At 39.2% G+C, this 18,485-nt stretch overlaps 2 protein-coding genes across 5 annotated transcripts in view; one reads left to right on the forward strand and one right to left on the reverse strand.

Annotated features, from left to right (window-relative positions):
- Positions 1 to 18,485, reverse strand: part of SPICE1 (spindle and centriole associated protein 1) — a 159,725-nt gene that overhangs the window by 109,244 nt on the left and 31,996 nt on the right. The window lies entirely within an intron of this gene.
- Positions 1 to 18,485, forward strand: part of SIDT1 (SID1 transmembrane family member 1) — a 76,016-nt gene that overhangs the window by 29,248 nt on the left and 28,283 nt on the right. Inside the window, exons 5-10 of the mRNA XM_060010648.1 lie at positions 607 to 708; positions 1,326 to 1,409; positions 3,073 to 3,160; positions 5,518 to 5,589; positions 6,008 to 6,101; positions 14,287 to 14,330. Coding sequence (XP_059866631.1) covers positions 607 to 708; positions 1,326 to 1,409; positions 3,073 to 3,160; positions 5,518 to 5,589; positions 6,008 to 6,101; positions 14,287 to 14,330 — 484 coding nt within the window. The remainder of the gene's footprint in view (positions 1 to 606; positions 709 to 1,325; positions 1,410 to 3,072; positions 3,161 to 5,517; positions 5,590 to 6,007; positions 6,102 to 14,286; positions 14,331 to 18,485) is intronic.

An 18,485-nucleotide genomic window follows, 5' to 3' on the forward strand; every position in this document is an offset into this window, starting at 1 on the left:
TTGTGAACATATTTCCGGAGGCTAGATGTAGGGCTTGGTCTTTGAATCTAAATGTCATCTCACTGTGTTCCAGCCAGGAAATAGATTCTTTGGCAAGAAAGTCTAGGGGAAGGGTGGGTCTAGTGCTAATTCTTGCCTGTGGGAATGTGGTTAAGATTCTTGAAGAACAGGCTTATCTGCTTTTCAAGGAGGAGCTTCATATTTCAAAATGACCCCACAGAGGCAAACCTTGTCTCCTGTCACATTCCACATATCTCTAATTCAAAGGGTTGGGGGCATCTTCTTAAGTCAAAATTAGAATGAAGTGTAGCAAAGTTTAGTGGAGAAGGAAAAACCATAAAAAATGATATGGCAATATTGTATGAAATGGCTCCTTTCTCTCGTTCACTGCTGTGTTCCTAGTGCCTGAGCCCCGCACAGAGCATTTGCTCAATATGCAAGAGATGAATGGCTGACTGAATTACTGGAGGCTTACTGAGATTTACATCTGAACTTTGTGCTTAATATTTGAGGAAACCACCTTATTCATGGGAAAATAGCTTGAGTTTTTGACCGTAAACATTTCTTAACATTAACAAATCCTGTCTTTCTTTTTTTTATTCTTAGTATTTTCTATACAAATTTCCTGAAGATGTGGACTCAGTTATCATTAAAGTTGTGTCTGAAATGGCTTATCCATGCTCTGTTGTCTCAGTCCAGAATATCATGGTGAGTCTTCATAACCTGTCAACCTTCCAATATGGAGTATTATATTGTCCCAGGGTAAATGAGAGAGAAGGGTGACCACCATGTCATCCTCATACTACATATTCCTGACAAAACTGCTAAATAATAAAGACAGTATCGTGTGCACACAAGTGTGCAGTCTGTGTTTGTAGACATTGATCTGGGGAGATAGAGAGCAGTTGACTCCTCACCAAAATAAACAAAGGAAGGAAGGGAGGGAGGGAGGATTATGACAGAGAACAAGGAAGACCAACTTGTGGGCTGCACAAGAAAAACAGAAACCTGTTTGCTCTACTTTTTAAAATTTTTATTGTGTCATTAGGCCCTTTCTGTTTCATAAGGTGTTAAATAAAAAATGGGAAAGGTGTGATACACTTTAAGATGATCTTTTCAGTTCTCTTTGATATAAAGTGACCTTGACTTCAGAGGACAAGGCACCAGGTTTTAGGAGGACTATTTCATGACTGTTCTGGGGGAAATCTCTTCATGGTTTCTGGCTCAGTAGGGACCCCCTCCCCTGTGATCCAGGTGGCATGTGTGGTATGTATACTATGACATTAGTGATGCTTTCCTTTTTTTATCCCTCATGCATGTTACAGTGCCCAGTGTATGATCTCGACCACAATGTAGAATTTAATGGTGTCTATCAGTCCATGACCAAGAAAGCTGCCATCACACTACAGGTGAGACATCGCTTCTGTGGTTGTTATTGTCAATGACAGTGCACAGTTTATAATCAGATTACCTACTGGACCAGTCAGGTTACCTGCCGGACTTAGAAAAACCTAAGGGATTACCGCTCACTGTGTGCCTTGAATCTCTTTCCCTTCTGATTGATTTTAAAACAAAGATTGCTACACCTGAAATCAAAGCCTTGGTGATAGTAGACAGTGCTACTCTACCAGGTGCTCCGTTCCCCTTGGGGAATCTTGGGAACCTGTGATGCAGTGGGACATGTCTGACAGATTGCTTAGAGAAGTAAGGGCAAAAGATTCCAATCTACCCAATGGGGGATGCTGGGTTTAGGGTAAAGTTTATCTGATCCATTTAAAACAACTAAACATATTCTACTAAAACAATATTTTAAATCAACTACCCTTCGATTGAGAAAAAACATATTGTAACCAAAACATAACTTCAACTCTGGACAGAATGCACAGGTTCAAAGGAATATGAACCACATTTGTGCAGAAGTTTGCCCTTTTGGTATGATAATTAAATTATTATTTCAATGGTAATTTTATAGCAAAAATGTACAGACATCATGTCAGCATATTTTCAAAGAGATTCTGTCCCTAGCTTTAGAGTGGTACTTACTTGGAGTACCTGTAATTTGATCTGTTCTCTAGGTAAGGAGATACTGTTTATTGAATAGCAGGCCATGAATGAGGAGAGGTTAATTATAATTTAGCTATCAGACCAAAAAACTTCTATTAGTCAGGCTTTTATTTTTAATGTCTCAGATTCGATATCTCAAATATCTGCTCTTATTTTTAGTATTTTTTTTTTCCTTAGTACATCAGCATTATGTGGTCCCAAATTTAAAAAGACAAAAAAATAACCATAGTAGGAAACGCAGATTTTACATCATCTGGACACTAAATTAATGAAGTGCAAATCATATCAGTATATTCCTACTTTCAATATGTTTGGCAGTAAGTTATTACTTCTCTTTTGGACCCATGATTCAGTACTGGGCCATTTTCTCAGTGGGTTAAACATAATATCAGAAATTTGGGGATAATAAAAAAAATCAGAGTTGTATAAATATACTGGACCTTAAAGATTATCTTGTCAACCATGCTTCATTCATGGATAAGAAACTGGGACACAGAGAAGCCGACTTAGAGAAAGTCAAAGCCAGGACTGTAACTCAGGTCTCCTGACTTGAGTCTTTGCTTCCCTAACCTAAATTGTTTATTTAACTGCTGACTGTGTGACTTTTAGGAAAGTTATTTATCATTAAATTTTAAAATAATAAAAACTTAATATAGTGAAGCTAAAACTGCCCTAAAAAATAAAGTTTATTCAAGAATTTAATATACAAGTATGAATTATTAAACATAGACTGTTGACATATATTTTATACGGGGTCTACTACAATTCTAAGCACTCAAGTGGGCACTGGACAGATTGAAATCAGAACACTCTATTTACATAATTTCTTGGATATAACAATTATTTTATTATGGATAACCTGGAGTAGATCATGGGAATGTGAGAGTCCGTTCTAAGGAGTTAGGGAGCAGAGGTGAACTTTACTTTTCTTCTCTTTCCTCTTTCTTTTTGCCCCCACCATTATATGGACTTTCTCCCTTCTTCTCCCTATCTTTATGTCTTGTGCAGAAGAAGGATTTTCCAGGTGAGCAGTTCTATGTGGTGTTTGTGATAAAGCCTGAAGATTATGCCTGTGGAGGATCTTTCTTCATCCAGGGTAAGGAACAGTGAGGAGTATTTGTCTACTTAGAAAAACCTAACAGAATGGAATGGAAAGGAAGCCAAAAGCTCATTTTGGCCCCATCTGGCCCCTTCCAACCATCGCTAGTTCCCACTAAGTGAGGGTCATCAGCAGTGGCTTGGCAAGGCAGTCTGAGACATACATGAGAAAAAAATAAAGGGAAGAAAATAATAAATCTCAAGATATTATTGATACTACAAAATGCCATTTAGTGCCTGAATCTTTTCAAAGTCTTGTACTCCCTCAGTTGGCCCAGTTGGCCCAGTTCACTCAGTTGGCCCTTTACTTAACAAATATTTACTACTGTGAAGTAATGATCTTATACAGCAGATCGAGGTCCATTTTCAAAGATCATTTTTGTAGCGAGCAGTAATGGATCCACTTATATTTATCGGTAGTCATCATTTCCCCAAGGAAAATTCAGAGTTCTCAATTCCCATTGCCAAAATTGTACCTTTCAAGACAGTAAGTGAGCAAAGTAGGGCAACTTATCCCAATGGCAGGGGTTATGTCAGCTCTTAGGCATAGTACAAGTGGTTATGGGCAACTACCCACTACCTACCACGGGAATGGAATAGGCTGTTGATTGAAAACACAGACCCCCCAGCAGCTGATAGGCCATATGTGATCAACACGAAAAGTGTTTACTGTTGAGTGTAACACCGTTCCCTCAGTATTTAGGTGAATTTTCTTCTAATATATTCTTTAATCTCTTAATTACATAGCTCTAGAGTTTTGCCAACATCCAATGTTCTCGGTAAACTATAAGTCCTTTGATGGCCATATAAGAAAAAAAGAAATTCTCACTGCCTAGAAAAATGCAAACCAACAGTGCAAGAGTGTTCCCCTTTCTCCATACCCTCCCCAGCATTTATTGCCTGTAGATTTTTTGATGATGGCCATTCTGACTAATGTGAGGTGATAGCTCACATTAGTTTTGATTTGCATTTCTCTAATGATTAATGATGTTGAGCATTCTTTCATGTGTTTGTTGGCAATCTGTATATCTTCTTTGGGGAAATGTCTTTTTAGGTCTTCTGCCCAATTTTGGATTGGGTTGTTTGTTTTTTTGATATTGAGCTGAATGAGCTGCTTGTATATTTTGGAGATTAATCCTTTGTCAGTTGCTTCGTTTGCAAATATTTTCTCCCACTCTGAGTGTTGTCTTTTTGTCTTGTTTATGGTTTCCTTTGCTGTGCAAAAACTTTTAAGTTTCATTAGGTGGGAATGTAAATTGATACAGCCACTATGCAGAACAGTATGGAGGTTCCTTAAAAAACTAAAAATAGAACTACCATACAACCCAGCAATCCCAATACTGGGCATATACCCTGAGAAAACCATAATTCAAAAAGAGACATGTACCACAATGTTCATTGCAGCACAATTTACAATAGCCAGGACATAGAAGCAACCTAAGTGTCCCTCAACAGATGAATGGATAAAGAAGATGCAGCATACATATACAGTGGAATATTACTCAGCCATAAAAAGGAACAAAATTGAGCTATTTGTAGTGAGGTGGATGGACGTAGAGTCTGCCATACAAAGTAAGTCAGAAAGAGAAAAACAAATACCGTATGCTAACACATATACGTGGAATCTAAAAAAAACCAAAACAATGGTTCTGATGAACCTAGGGGCAGGACAGGAATAAAGACACAGACATAGAGAATGGACTTGAGGACATGGGGAGGGGGAAGGGTAAGCTGGGACGAAGTGAGAGAGTAGCATTGACATATATATACTACCAAATGTAAAATAGATAGCTAGTCTGAAGCAGCCGCATAGCACAGGGAGATCAGCTCGGTGCTTTGTGACCACCTAGAGGGGTGGGATAGGGAGGGTAGAAGGGAGGCGCAAGAGGGAGGAGATATGGGGATATATGTATACGTATAGCTGATTCACTTTGTTATACAGCAGAAACTAACACAACATTGTAAAGCAATTATACTCCAATAAAGATGTTTAAAAGAAAAAGAAAAATGCAAACCAAAAATGTAGTAGCTCTCTATTTTTGCAGCTGTTTTCTTCAGATGTCTGTGGCATATTGAGCCATATGATATCAGAAGAAGGGTCAAGCCTTCTTCATTCAAGAAAGGAGGCTGCATTCTCATTTGACTCACTTAGTGCTACCAAAATGCACCCAAACAAAGGCCAAGTTGAAAGTTTTAACCGAAAAGAGTATTAGACAGTTTGAAGGTTTTCACGTAGTTCTTGCTAAAAGAAAATTCAGCAACCAGAGTTAATTCTGGACAGTTTTTAAACAACTGTTCAGATCAGAGACCAGGAACCTAGTATCTGATCCATTGGGCTTTGTTCTTTTTTACCAGAAAAGGAGAACCAGACCTGGAATCTACAACGTGCAAAGAACCTTAAAGTGACCATTGTTCCTTCCATTAAAGGTCAGTCTTGTTACTGAGATTCAGTGGAGAGATTCCTATGTCAGGAAGGCAGTCATGTCATTCAATGCTAATGTCATCCTTCCAGAGAAACATCATAAGAAAACTAATGTTTACCTTAGATATAGAAGAGAGAATCAAAGCATTTTGCTAAATCCTTTGCAGAAAGAAAGGGAAGTCAATTATGAAGTTGTATACAGGAAGTCCCTTCCCAGCTTCCCTGATGAAGTCATCACTGTGAAAGGCAGCCATTTATGGATGATGTCTGGGTGACCTCCAATAGCTTTGCTGCTTTGAGTGGAATTATCTTAGGATTTAAGAATGAGTGTGATGCAGATGGGCCCATGAAGCTGTCCTGTCCCAAACATGGTCCTCTCTTCTCTTGAGGACATCCTGACCAAAGCTGTTTCTCTTCCCTCAGGATCTGTTTATGTGAAATCGATTCTTCTCAGTTTCCTCATCTTCTTCTCCTTCTACTTGGGATGCCTGTTTGTTGCATTTGTTCATTATATCAGGTATGTCAAGAGTTTCAAGAAATGTCAACCCCCTTCACCTGTCTCTGCTTAGTGATTAGCACATTAGATTTTAGAGCCATATTAACTGGATTCGAATCTACCTTAGCCACAAACTGTGTGATCTTGGGCAAGTTACTTAAACTTTCTGTGCTTAAGTTTCTCCATCTGTAAAATGAGATAATAATTTACCTCATAGACCAGTATAACTGCAGTGTTTACATCAATGTCCTGCACAGAGTAAGTGCTGATAGTGTTAGCTATTTTCATAGTTAATGAAACTTCAACAGAAAGATAGCTTCGGTAATTTTTAGACCAGAAAATACTTAATGTAGATCCTATGGAATGTAAGAAATGAGTTCTACCTAACATGGAGATTTAGAAACAGCTTTAAACATTCCATCAAAAAGTACAATTAACGCCTAAAATAAATATTGAGGTATAATAAGTAGCAGGAGTAATAAATATGCTTTGACACTACATTACCAGGTGCTTTCTTACTGTTGTAGCGTCAATTTTACAGTAAAATGTTCCTCGAGAGAAAAAAAGGAGATAATCATGCTGTAATTTGGAAATTTCCCTTCCCAAGAGTTTGGAGCCCCCAGTGAAAAGAGCACCAGTCTTTCCTTGTATCTCAGAGCAGGCCTGAACCCTGAGAATTCCATAGCTTGTCGTGGTCTCTGTAAAACAACTACAAAGGAATGGCAGGAGGTATAACAAACAAATGTTCTCTCTCCTCTTGCGAACGTAAAGAAAACAAAGCCAGTATAGAGTTTTCAGATTAATGGGCAAGTTTAGTCTCATCTGGAGAAAAACCTCAAGGCTACCGCAGTGATACAACTATCTCAGTGATACAGGCCTACCTCTGACTCAAAACATAACTCCTTTCTGTGACTTTTATGAAGCTTTGCAATTGAGAAACTGACTTCAAAAACCCACTGACCATATCTGGGACAATTTGAGAACCAAAACAGTTAAGGAGAATAGTGAATTATAAACCATTGAGAAAAATAGAAATTCATGAATCCCTATCAGTAAGGGAAGAAAGGAAGGGAGAAAAGGAGGGAGGAAGGAAGGAAAGAAAGACCAAAATTCTTACAGATATACATTTAATAAACTCAACAAAATTACTAAAATAGATACACATTAGGGACAGGACCCATTAGCAAATACTGACCTAGAAGGGAGGACTCTTGCCTACAGCAGAACACCAAACACTGACTGGTAAATAAGAAGAGGGTGCTGGAATTGGAAAATCATCATTTTGCATAGATCAGGTGAAGAATCATCAATGAATACTAAAACTAGCAGGAAAATCTGATGAGGATCAACATATTTGCATGGCCTTAAGTGTATCCCCACAAATCGCTTAGTAGTTGTAAGGGAAAAAGTAGTAACTATACAGTGGAGAAATTAGACTATTGACAGGGTGATAAAAATTAATATGACCAAGGGAAAGTTGGACACTCTGTGTCTCCAGATGTGATGCCCTGAGAAGGAAATAGCATCACTTATGCAGTATTCCAGCCAGAAATGCACATTTTTAATATAATCCTGAGGAAAAAATTAGACAAACTCAAAATGATGAACGATCTATTAAAATGTATCACGAAAGACAAAAAATAGCTATGGAAATGTTCCAGATTGAGGGAGACTAAATATATGTGACCACTAAGGACAATAGTTGATCTAAGACTGGTTCTTTTACTAGAAGAAAAATATGCTATAAAGGACATTATTGGGTCAATTGACAAAACTGTAAAACAGACAGCAGATTAGATAAGATTATCATATCGATGTTAAATGTGCTGAAGTTGACAACTACACTGTGGTTATGGAAGAGAGTATCTTTATTCTTTGGAAATATTTAGGCACAAAAGTTCATGACATATGCAACTTATTTTCAAGTGGTTCAGAAAAAAATTTTTACGTATACATGTATATGAAAACACACATATGCACCCAGAGACAGAATGAGAAAGCAAAGGGGGTAATACGCTAACAATAAGTGAATCTAGGTAATGATACATGAGTATTCTATATTCTATTCTTATTCTTACAGCTTCTCTATAAATGTGAAATTATTTTCAAATAAAAAATTAAAAACAAAATCTCCAGTCTACAGGCAAATATTATATCTGGAAAGTGTACATACATTAACTGGTTATCAGCTCATTAATTTATCAGATCATAATCACTAACACTGAACAAGCACTTATTCTTTGCCAGGCACTCTGAGTAGACTATCTCATCTAAAGCCCCACAACAAGTAGTAGTATTAGCATTATTTGACAGTTCAGGAAATTGAGGCATTCAGAGGTTAAGCAGTTTGACCAAGAATTCACTGCCTGGGTTTGAACCCAGGCAGCCTGGCTCCAGAGCCTTAGCTCTTAAGCAGCCCGGACAACATGGGTCTGGAGTGATCAGGGCATGTGAAGGAGGGCAGTCCTAATCAAGGAAACCAGGTCAAAAACCTGGAACCCCAGCATGAATTTGATTGAAAAGGGGTCCGAAAAGCTGCCAGTTTTGACTCATCTGAGTTACAGCATCATGGGAAAAGAAGTTCATCTTTTCTGCCTCTCTTAGGAAGGCTGTCTCTACCGCTGATGTTCTAGATTTTAGAAAATAGGTTTCACCTCTTTAGTTACCTAGCAGATATAACCAGTGTACAAACAGACAGAAATTAATAGCTGGATATCAATCTCTCTAAAGTTGTTATTCAGCCTGCTGAAGCGAGCACAGCTGTTGAAAGTTGTGGCGTAGGCTCTGTTGAAACCTCTGGCTGCCAGATTACTTTGCTACTGCCAACTGCACAAGCATAGATTCTTTCCAAATATAGGCAAACTGAAAATAGAAATCTGGAGACATAAGAACTACTTGGCATCTAAATAGGGGAATAAACTGAGAGAAAATGCTAATAGAACTCTTCCTTCATTGAACTAAGCAGAAATAACAAAGTTTTCTACAAAACCAAGTGAAGCAAGCCAGTCCTGGAGCAGAATGCCAATTGCTTGTAGAGCCCCCTGTTCTTTATTACTAATACATGTGGGGTTCGCAGTACATGCTATGAGATCAGGATGAAAACAATGATTAGAGACATGGCTCCTGTCCTCAGGGAGCCAAGAATTCAAAGTGTTTTTATGCTATTTTTTGTTTTTTATGTTTTTTTGTTTTTATGTTTTTTTGGCTCAACCCTGAACTCCATTCCCCTCCCCACCCCCAGCTCCAATTCATTCAGCAAGTATTTATGGAGCCCCTGCAATGACCCCCCTGGGTCAAGCACTACATACATGTCTCTTTTTTTCTTTAATTATATTATATCTATATCAATTTATTTTTAAAATTTATTTTATTAATTTATTTTTGGCTGCGTTGGGTCTTCGTTGCTGTGCAGGGGCTTTCCCTAGCTGCGGCAGGCAAGGGCTACTCTGTTGCGGTGCGCGTGCTTCTCATTGCGGTGGCTTCTCTTGTTGTGGAGCACAGGTTCTAGGCGCGCAGGCTTCAGTAGTTGTGTCTCACGGGCTCTAGAGCGCAGGCTCAGTAGTTGTGGTGCATGGGCTTAGTTGCTCCACGGCATGTGGGATCTTCCTGGGCCAGGGCTCGACCCCGTGTCCCCTGCATTGGCAGGCAGATTCTTAACCACTGTGCCACCAGGGAAGCCCTGCGTACATGTCTCTTATTCCTTCCTCTCAGTCACCCTGCCAGATGTTGAGTTCAAACTACATGATCCTGATTACTCGTTCTTCCCTTGATTCCTGTATTAGTTATCTATTGCCACAATAATGCTGCATAAAAACCAGCCATAAGGGCCTCCCTGGTGGCGCAGTGGTTGAGAGTCCGCCTGCCGACGCAGGGGACATGGGTTCGTGCCCCGGTCCGGGAAGATCCCACATGCCGCGGAGCGGCTGGGCCCGTGAGCCATGGACGCTGAGCCTGCGCGTCCGGAGCCTGTGCTCCGCAACGGGAGAGGCCACAACAGTGAGAGACCCGGGTACCACAAAAAAAATAATAAATCAACCATAAAAACTCCAAAAACTCCAACCATAAAAACTCCAATACATATTTACATTTGCTCACAAATCTATGGGTCAGCTGGATGATTCTGCTAATCTGGACTAGGCTCAGAGATCTCAGCTGGGTGTGGTCATAGAGTGAAATCAACTGGCAGGTCAGAGAAGAGCTGGCTTTTCTAGACTGGCCTCAGCTGTACTTTGCCTCTCATCCTCCAGCAGCCTAGCCCTACTGTATCTCCAAAAGAGATAGCAGAAGAGTGCAAGGCTTCCTTAAGAGGTAGGTTCAAAAGTGGCATGATATCACTTCCCCCTCTTTCTATTGGCCAAAACAAGTGATAAGGCCAGTCCAGCTGCAAGAGGTAAAGACACAGACTCCACTTTTGATTGAAGGAGCTAGATACAAGATGAGGTATAGCCATTTTTCAATCAATCTAGCATAGGTCTCAATTACTCTTTTTTTGTTTGTTCACTCGATACTGCCTGCCTCACCCTAGCTTTGTAAATCATTTAACTCCTCTAATTAAGAACTTTATCAGCTCCAAAACCTAGGGCAAATGTGGTTAAAGCCTGTTAATATAAACACAGTCCAAACACATCATCTTTTATGAGTTCATATAATTGCTTGCTAGTTAATATCACTAAAATTGTTTTTTTAAAGGGACTTCCCGAGAGCCTCATTTGCCAGCTAGAACAGTCAGACCCAATTGTAACTGCTCTCCTTAATGATATGCCTTGTTCACTCAATAAATATTTAGTTATCATTTCCTGAGTGCCAGGCCCTGTCCCAAAGGTTAGTGATACAGTGGTGAACAAGACAGTCTAGATCCCTGCTCTAATAGAGCTTACATTGTACAAAGGAAAAACATATAAGCAAGCAATTAATAAAATAATTTCAGCTAGTGACAGGAGGAGAACAAACACAGTGGTGGGACAGAGAATGACTGGACTGGGGAAGCTACTTTAGATTTGATTTGTTCAGCAGGGAAGACCTCTCAGGACCAAGACCTGAATGGCAAGTAGGAGCCAGCCATGTGAGGATTTGGGGAGAGAGTGGCCCAGGCAGAGAACAAGAGCAAAGGCCCTGAGGCAGGGATGGGTTTGCTATGTCTAGGAACAAAAGAGGTATGAAGAGAAGTCCTTCCACCAAACATACCAGGATCAGGGGTGTGCAACTTCTAGAACCCCCATTTGGAAATAAACAAGAACATGTACCAAAGCACAGGCACATGTAGTCCCCAACTTTCCTCCCTTCTCCCCCAACTCCAACTTCATGTCCAAAAGGGAGGCTTATGTGGGGGGAAGAGAGCAAGTCACATTTTAATTTTTGATAGACATTTACATTTGATACACCCAGTTTTTAAAATAATGACTTTATTAAGACATAACTCATAGACCATAAAATTCACCCCCCTTTAAAAATTCAGTGGTTTTAGTATATTCACAGTTGCACAACCATCACCACTGTCTAATTTTCATCACCTCCAAAAAGAAACCCTGAGTTTATCAAGATTATAGGATACAAGATCAATATACAGAAATCAATTGTATTTCTATACACTGGCAGTGCACGATTCAAACACGAGATTAAGAAAATAATTCTATTTACAATAGCATCAAAAATAATAATAGAGTACCTAAGTAAAAATTTAAGAAAATATGACTTGTACATTGAAAACTACAAAACATCCTTGAAAGAACTTAGAGAACCTAAATATATGAAAAGACATCCTGTGTTCACAGATTGAAAGACTTAATATTATTAAGATGGTATAGTAGACAGAATAATGGCCCCCCCAAAATGCTCATGTTCTAATGTTCAGAACCTGTGAATATGTTACTTTACATGGCAAAAGACATTTTGCAGATGTGATAAAATTATGGAGATTATCCTGGATTATCTGTGTGGGTATAATGTAATCACAAGGGTCCTTATAAGAGGGAGGCAAGAGAGTCAAAGATAGGAGGAGGTGTGATGAGGGAAGCAGAGGTTGGAGTAATACATTTGAAGATGGGGGAAGGGGCCATGACTTAAGGAATGCAGGCCACGTCTAGAAGTTGGAAAAGGCAAAGAAATGGATCCTCCCCTGGATTCTCCAGAAGGAATACAGCCCTGCTGATATCTTGATTTTAGCCACATAAGACTCATTTTAGAATTGACATCCAGAACTGAAGATAATAAATTTGTATTGTTCTAAACCACTAAGACTGTGATATTTGTTACAGCAGCAATATAAACTAAAAGACGTGGTAATACTCCCCTAACTGATTTATAGATTCAACACAATCCCTATGAAAGTCCCAGCTGACTTTCTTCCAAAAATTGATAAACTGATCCTAAAATTCATCTGGAAATGCAAGGGACCCAGAATAGGAAAAAAAATCATGAAAAAAAAAAAAAAAGAACAAAGCTGGAGGTCTTACACTTTCTGATGTCAAAACTAACTACAAAGTGACAATATTTAAAACTCTGACACTGACATAAGGAAAGACATACAGATCAATGGAACAGAATTGAGAGTTCAGACATAAACACTTACGTTTATGGTCAATTGATTTTTGACAAGGGTAGCAAGACAATTCAATGGAACAAGGATATTCTTTTCAACAAATGGTGCTGGGACACTTGGGTATCCACATGAAAAAGAATGAAGTTGTTGTACCCCTACCTCACAACATATAAAAATAATTAACTCTAAATAGAACATAGATCTAAATAAAAGAGCCAAATCTATAAAACTCTTAGAAGAAAACATAGGTGTAAATCTTTGTGACCTTAGATTAGGTAATAGTTTCTTAGATATGATAGCAAAAGCACAGTAAAAAAAGAAAAAAATAGGTAAATTGGACTTCATCAAAATTAAAACTTTTGTGTTTTTAAAGGACATTATCAAGGAAGTGAAAATACAATACACAAAACTGGAGAAAATGTTTGTAAATCATATATCCAGTAAGAGTCTAGTATCTAAACTAGGTAAAGAATTCTTACAACACAAAGATAAAAAGAAAAATATCCCCATTTAAAAATAGGCATTTTTTAAATTGAATAGATGTTTCTCCAAAGAAATATGCAAATGGCCAATAAGCATGTGAAAAGATGTTCAACAACATTAGCCATTAGGGAAATGCAAATCAAAACTACAATGAGATATCACTTCATATCCACTAGGATGGCTATAATAAATTTTTTTTAATGAAAATAACGAGAGTTGGCAAGGATGTAGAGAAATTAGAACCTTGTACATTGCTAATAGGAATGTAAAATATTTAGTTCCTGCTATTGAGCTACAGTAGAAAACAGTTTAGAAAGAAATGTTAAACACAGAGTTACCTCATACTCAGCACTTCCATTCCTAGGTCATACCCAAGAGAATTTAACACATATATCCACACAAAAACTTGTACACAAATATTCATAGCAGTGTTATTCATGATAGCTAAAAAGTGGAAACAATCAAAATGTATATCAAGTGTAAACAAATAAATTAAGCATGGTATATATCCATACGATGGAATATTATTCAGCCATAAAAAGACTGAAGTATTCATTCATGCTACCACATAGATGAACCTTGAAAGCATTATGCTAAGTGAAAGAAGACAAAGAGACCACATGCAATACAATTCCATTTATATGAAATGTCCAGAATAGGCAAATTTATAGAGACAGAGAGTAGATTAGTGATTGCCAAGGGCTGGGAGGATTAGAGAAAGAGCAGTAACTGCTATGGTTTGAGATTTCTTTGTGTGATGATGACAATGTTCTGCAACTAGAAAATAGTGATGATTGCACAACTCTGTGAACATATTAAAATTCACTGAATTGTGCACATTAAAGGGTGAATTTTATGGCATGTGAATTATCTGAAAATAAATGAATATGGAAATAAATTAATGAATTTAATATATGTATGCCTGTATGTGCCTAGGTGTGGAATTGCTGGGTCATATTGTGTCTCTAGGTTTAACTTTTTAAGGAACTGTCAAATGGTTTTTCAAAGTGGCTGCTCCATTTTATAGTCCCACCGGCAATGTATCAGAGTTCCGATTTCTGCACATCCAAAGGCCCATTTTTAAGAGATCCTAGCAGACAAATCTGCAACAAAGTCTATAGGGAACAAATGGAAAATGCTGAAGTTTTTGCGGTCTTAGGAGCATGTGTATGTGCTTGTTTGCAGGTTTCAGAGAAAGTCCATTGATGGAAACTTTGGTTCCAGTGACGGTAAGAAAAATCCCTGGTTTCAATTCAAACTGATGTCAAGTATGTGGCAACATTCCATTTGGTACTTTTGTCTCTCTGACTTTTGTGATTTCCCAAACCCTCTATTGATTCCTATCCCCCCACAGACACACACAGAGGGGTCTAATCTGCAGTCTTCCTACAGAAAGCAGAGCCAGTGAGAACCAATTTACACACTTGATAATTACTGAGATATGGAGCTCACACTAAGAGCCTTTGTTCGGAGAGCTCCTCATAGTTGTCCACAGCCCATTTGTCAGCAATTCATCTTTTTAAGGAGTTTAATGTTTTCTAGGACATAAATTGTTCATATCTGTCTTATCACAGAGCTGACTTGTGAACAATGGTAAGAATTTATTGTGTCAAATCTAATACAGAGCTTACTTTTCCCAAATTGAGATAGAGGGTTTTTTTTGTTCAAGGATCTAGAAAACTGAAGTATTTGAGACCAGCAAGTATAAGACAGTATTATAACTTTGGGAAATCCAGAGTAATTGATTATCCAACCATTGTAATATGCCCTTTCTTCCACTCTGAGGATTTGAACAAAGGAATTTAGTTGCTTGATCTTTTTATTAAATCTTTTAAAAAAAATTAAATGTCCTTATTTTTAAAACTTGAGATATAATTGACATATAACATTGTATAAGTTTTGGGTGTATAATACGATTCCATATTTGTATATATTGCAAAGTGCTCACCACTAGAAATCTAATTAACATCTATCACCACACATAGTTATACTATTTTTTCTTGTGATGAGAACTTTTAAGATCTATTCTTTTAGCAATTTTCAAATACACAGTACAGTATTATTAACTCTAGTCACCATGTTGTACATTACATCCCCAGGACTTACTTATATTTTATAACTGGAAGTTTGCACCTTTTGTAAGTGTCCTATTTTTGAAAAAGCCTAAATCAGCATGAGTTACTCAGTGCTCACAAGCTATTTGGCATACAGTGATCATTTGGAAAAGGAATGATGGAGTGAGACTTGATTTTTAAGTCACATGCAGCAGATTATTTTTTCTAATTTTTATTGGAGTGTAGTTGTTTTACAATGTTGTGTTAGTTTCTACTGTACAGCAAAGTGAATCAGCTATACATATACATATATCCCTCTTTTTTTGGATCTCCTTCCTATTTAGGTCACCGCAGAGGACTGAGTAGAGTTCCCTGTGCTATACAGTAGGTATGCAGCAGATGTTTAGTTCTGTGTTTTCTACAGTTAAGTTAGAAAGACACAAAGCGACTCCCTACCCCACCCAGCAGGAGTATCTCTCCCTCTGCTGGAGGTCTGCTTCTCCTGCCTTCCTTTGACTTTTGTCTTCCTTAATGTCAACGTGTCTATTTTTCCAGGCATCCAGGCATTGGTTTTAATAACATTCAACAGCCAATGTAAAGGAATATAAAAGAACACCTGCTCTAGTGTCTTTAAAATGCTAAGTACTACTTTCTATTTTATTCATAATATGTTAAAATGAAATGTCTTCTCTCTGGATCTCGGCCTTTTCTCTCTGATGCTCTCCAGGTTTTGCTCTTATTTAGGCCTAGTCGAACTTAGAAAGCCCGATTGGTTGGATCCGATAGGTGCTCTGTGAATGGATTCTCTGTTATTTTTATTGTATGAGTGAAGTCATTTTATCACTGCAATGACAATTAAAGGAACTTCGTATTCAGAAGGGTCTCCTGAACAGTGAAGCCCTGGTAGACAGAGCTGGGACTTGAGCCAAATCACTGTCCAAGATCAAGATGGCTCTGAAAATTAGCTAAGAGCTAGAGGCACCCTTCAGATAACAAGCAGAAATGAATGAGTGAGCAAAAAAATAAATAAAGATGCATCCGTTGGATTCATGCGGCTGCAGGTGACAGCAAAGTTTATCTCAAACATACCTAAACAATAAAGAGTGTCTCCTCTCCCTGGAAGCTGAGCAGAAGGGTGGGCTTCAGGATTCACTGAGTCCAGGGGCTCTGGTCCTTTTTCCTGCCATTCCCTTGACTCTGCTTTGCCCCCAAAGCTGGTAGTGAGATGGGTCCTCACCTGACAATGTCCAGAAGGAAGGACTGTTTCAGAAGCACCTAGCAACTTCTCTCATGTTTCATTGGCCTAGAGAGGATCATACACTTGTTGCTAAACCAGTCACTGCAAAGGAATCTATTTACTTACAGATCAATCAAGTTTGCTTATAGAATTAGGGTGAGGTCATCTTTTTCTAGGACCAGCGTTTCTCAAACTCAACATTATGGACATTACAGCCAGAATCATTCTTTGTTGTTGGGAGCTGCCCTGTACATTATAGGATGTTTAACCGCATCCTTCACCTCAACCTACTAGAATTCAGTAATACACTCCCTCCCTGTGACAACTAAAGTTATGCCCAGACATTGTCAAACGTCCTCTTGGGAGCAAAATGTTCCCCCCACCCCTACCCCCAACCGAGAATCACTGACTTAAAAATATGGGCTTCCAGGCACAGGTGAGGGAGGATACCCAAACAAAATCCCAGCTTAGTTAGGAAGTAGGAAATAGGAATGTTCACCACAAAGGGCTCTGAAATCAGGAGGAAGTAAGGAACCTATGTAATGCTGAGAGGCTACGGGGGAAGATGACACATGACCACTGGTGAGACAAGACCTAGGTTCTTCAAACAAGAGCAGAGAAGATAAGCTCTACCCTAGGGAGGAACCAGTTAGCGACTCTTAATCACATGACCACAGAGCACGGAGAAACCAGCCTGTAGCAAGAGACAGAGGCAAGTGAGGGACCTTATCTGAAAGCTAATGTGAAAGATTCAGGGGAGGAACCTTTAGAGAGGAGCAAGGATACAGAAATGTCTTTGTCTCCCAAGGGCCAGTATCAGTGTGCCCAAGGCGGGGCTACAAGAAGTTTAATGGAGCTTAGAGCTACAGGAAATGCCCTGGGGGCTAGTGCCTAGAAGAAATGCTAGGGGCAGCGTTTGAGAAAGGGGACCCCACTAGATTTGGCATGCTGTCTGCCGCAATCAACGTGGAGCTAGATATCTGAGGAACTTGGCCTGATGCTTTCACCCTAGGTATGCCTGAGATGGAGGAAATGGAGCCAGGTCCCTACAACTTGCTAAATTGTTGGCAGCTGTTCTAGTTATGTAATGATAGGAAGGCTGCATTTGGAAAATCTGTCGGCTCCCCTGCATGTGTTTTTCTTCGATTTGCCTGCAGTTTTTAAAGTTGTGTTTGAAAAATGTTGACATTGGCTCCAACTAAACTAAAAAGCAAAGGAAGTTCTTTCATACTTCATGGGATAAAGAAGGAGATAAGAGGCTGGAGCCCAGGTGAAATGGAAATAGTGTTGGTAAAGAGCAGCTTCAGGCTGTGAAGGGACTTTACTACTGCGGTGTGACTGGATGGACACTGTATTCTCTATTCCTCACTTAGCACTTAGGACAGGGGCCTCTGTGGTAATCTAAAGGGCACTGGGCAAGGCTCTGTGTTCTAAAAACATGTCCTCCAGTGGCTCTATCAGTGGAAAAAACCCACATTTCACATCATTGTTAAAGAGCCTATACAGAAATTCAGTTACCACCTTGAAAGAGAGACAGATGAAACGTGACTCACAGGCCTCTGGGACCACATGAGCTGTCACCATGAACCTGGGTGCAGCCTAAGAGGAGGGTACTTTCTCAAGTGAGGGAGCTTGGTGAACTTGCCAAGTTTGCAGATTTAAGAACCAAATGGCCAATCAGATCCTTCCCTGGATGGAGCGATTACTGAATCAGCCTCCCAGCAAAGAGCAGGGCCCGGGAGGGATAAGACAAGCAGCGTGCTGAGTCCAGAGGGGTCAGGGAGCACAGGCCATCCTCAGGCTCTGTGGCAACAGGTCTCAGACTCTAGTCCTGACTCTCTACTCTGCTTTTTCCCAGCTTTGCCTGCCCGGTTTTTTCTTCTAGAGGAATTTTACTTTTACGTCCTTCTACAAAGATTAGTGGTTTTCTTCATTTTCTCCTCAACTTTTGAGATACAGCATGACACTCGTTGGGAGAGGTAGCCAACTGGCATAAAAATGAAATATCATGTCAGCTAGTTCACAGCGTTACTGACTCCCTCTTCCGCTTCCAACCTCCTGAGTCTGGAGACGGAAGCGGGCAGGACAATTAT

The sequence above is a fragment of the Delphinus delphis genome, chromosome 4 (genome assembly GCF_949987515.2).
Source record: "Delphinus delphis chromosome 4, mDelDel1.2, whole genome shotgun sequence".
Classification (NCBI taxonomy): Eukaryota; Metazoa; Chordata; class Mammalia; order Artiodactyla; family Delphinidae; genus Delphinus; species Delphinus delphis.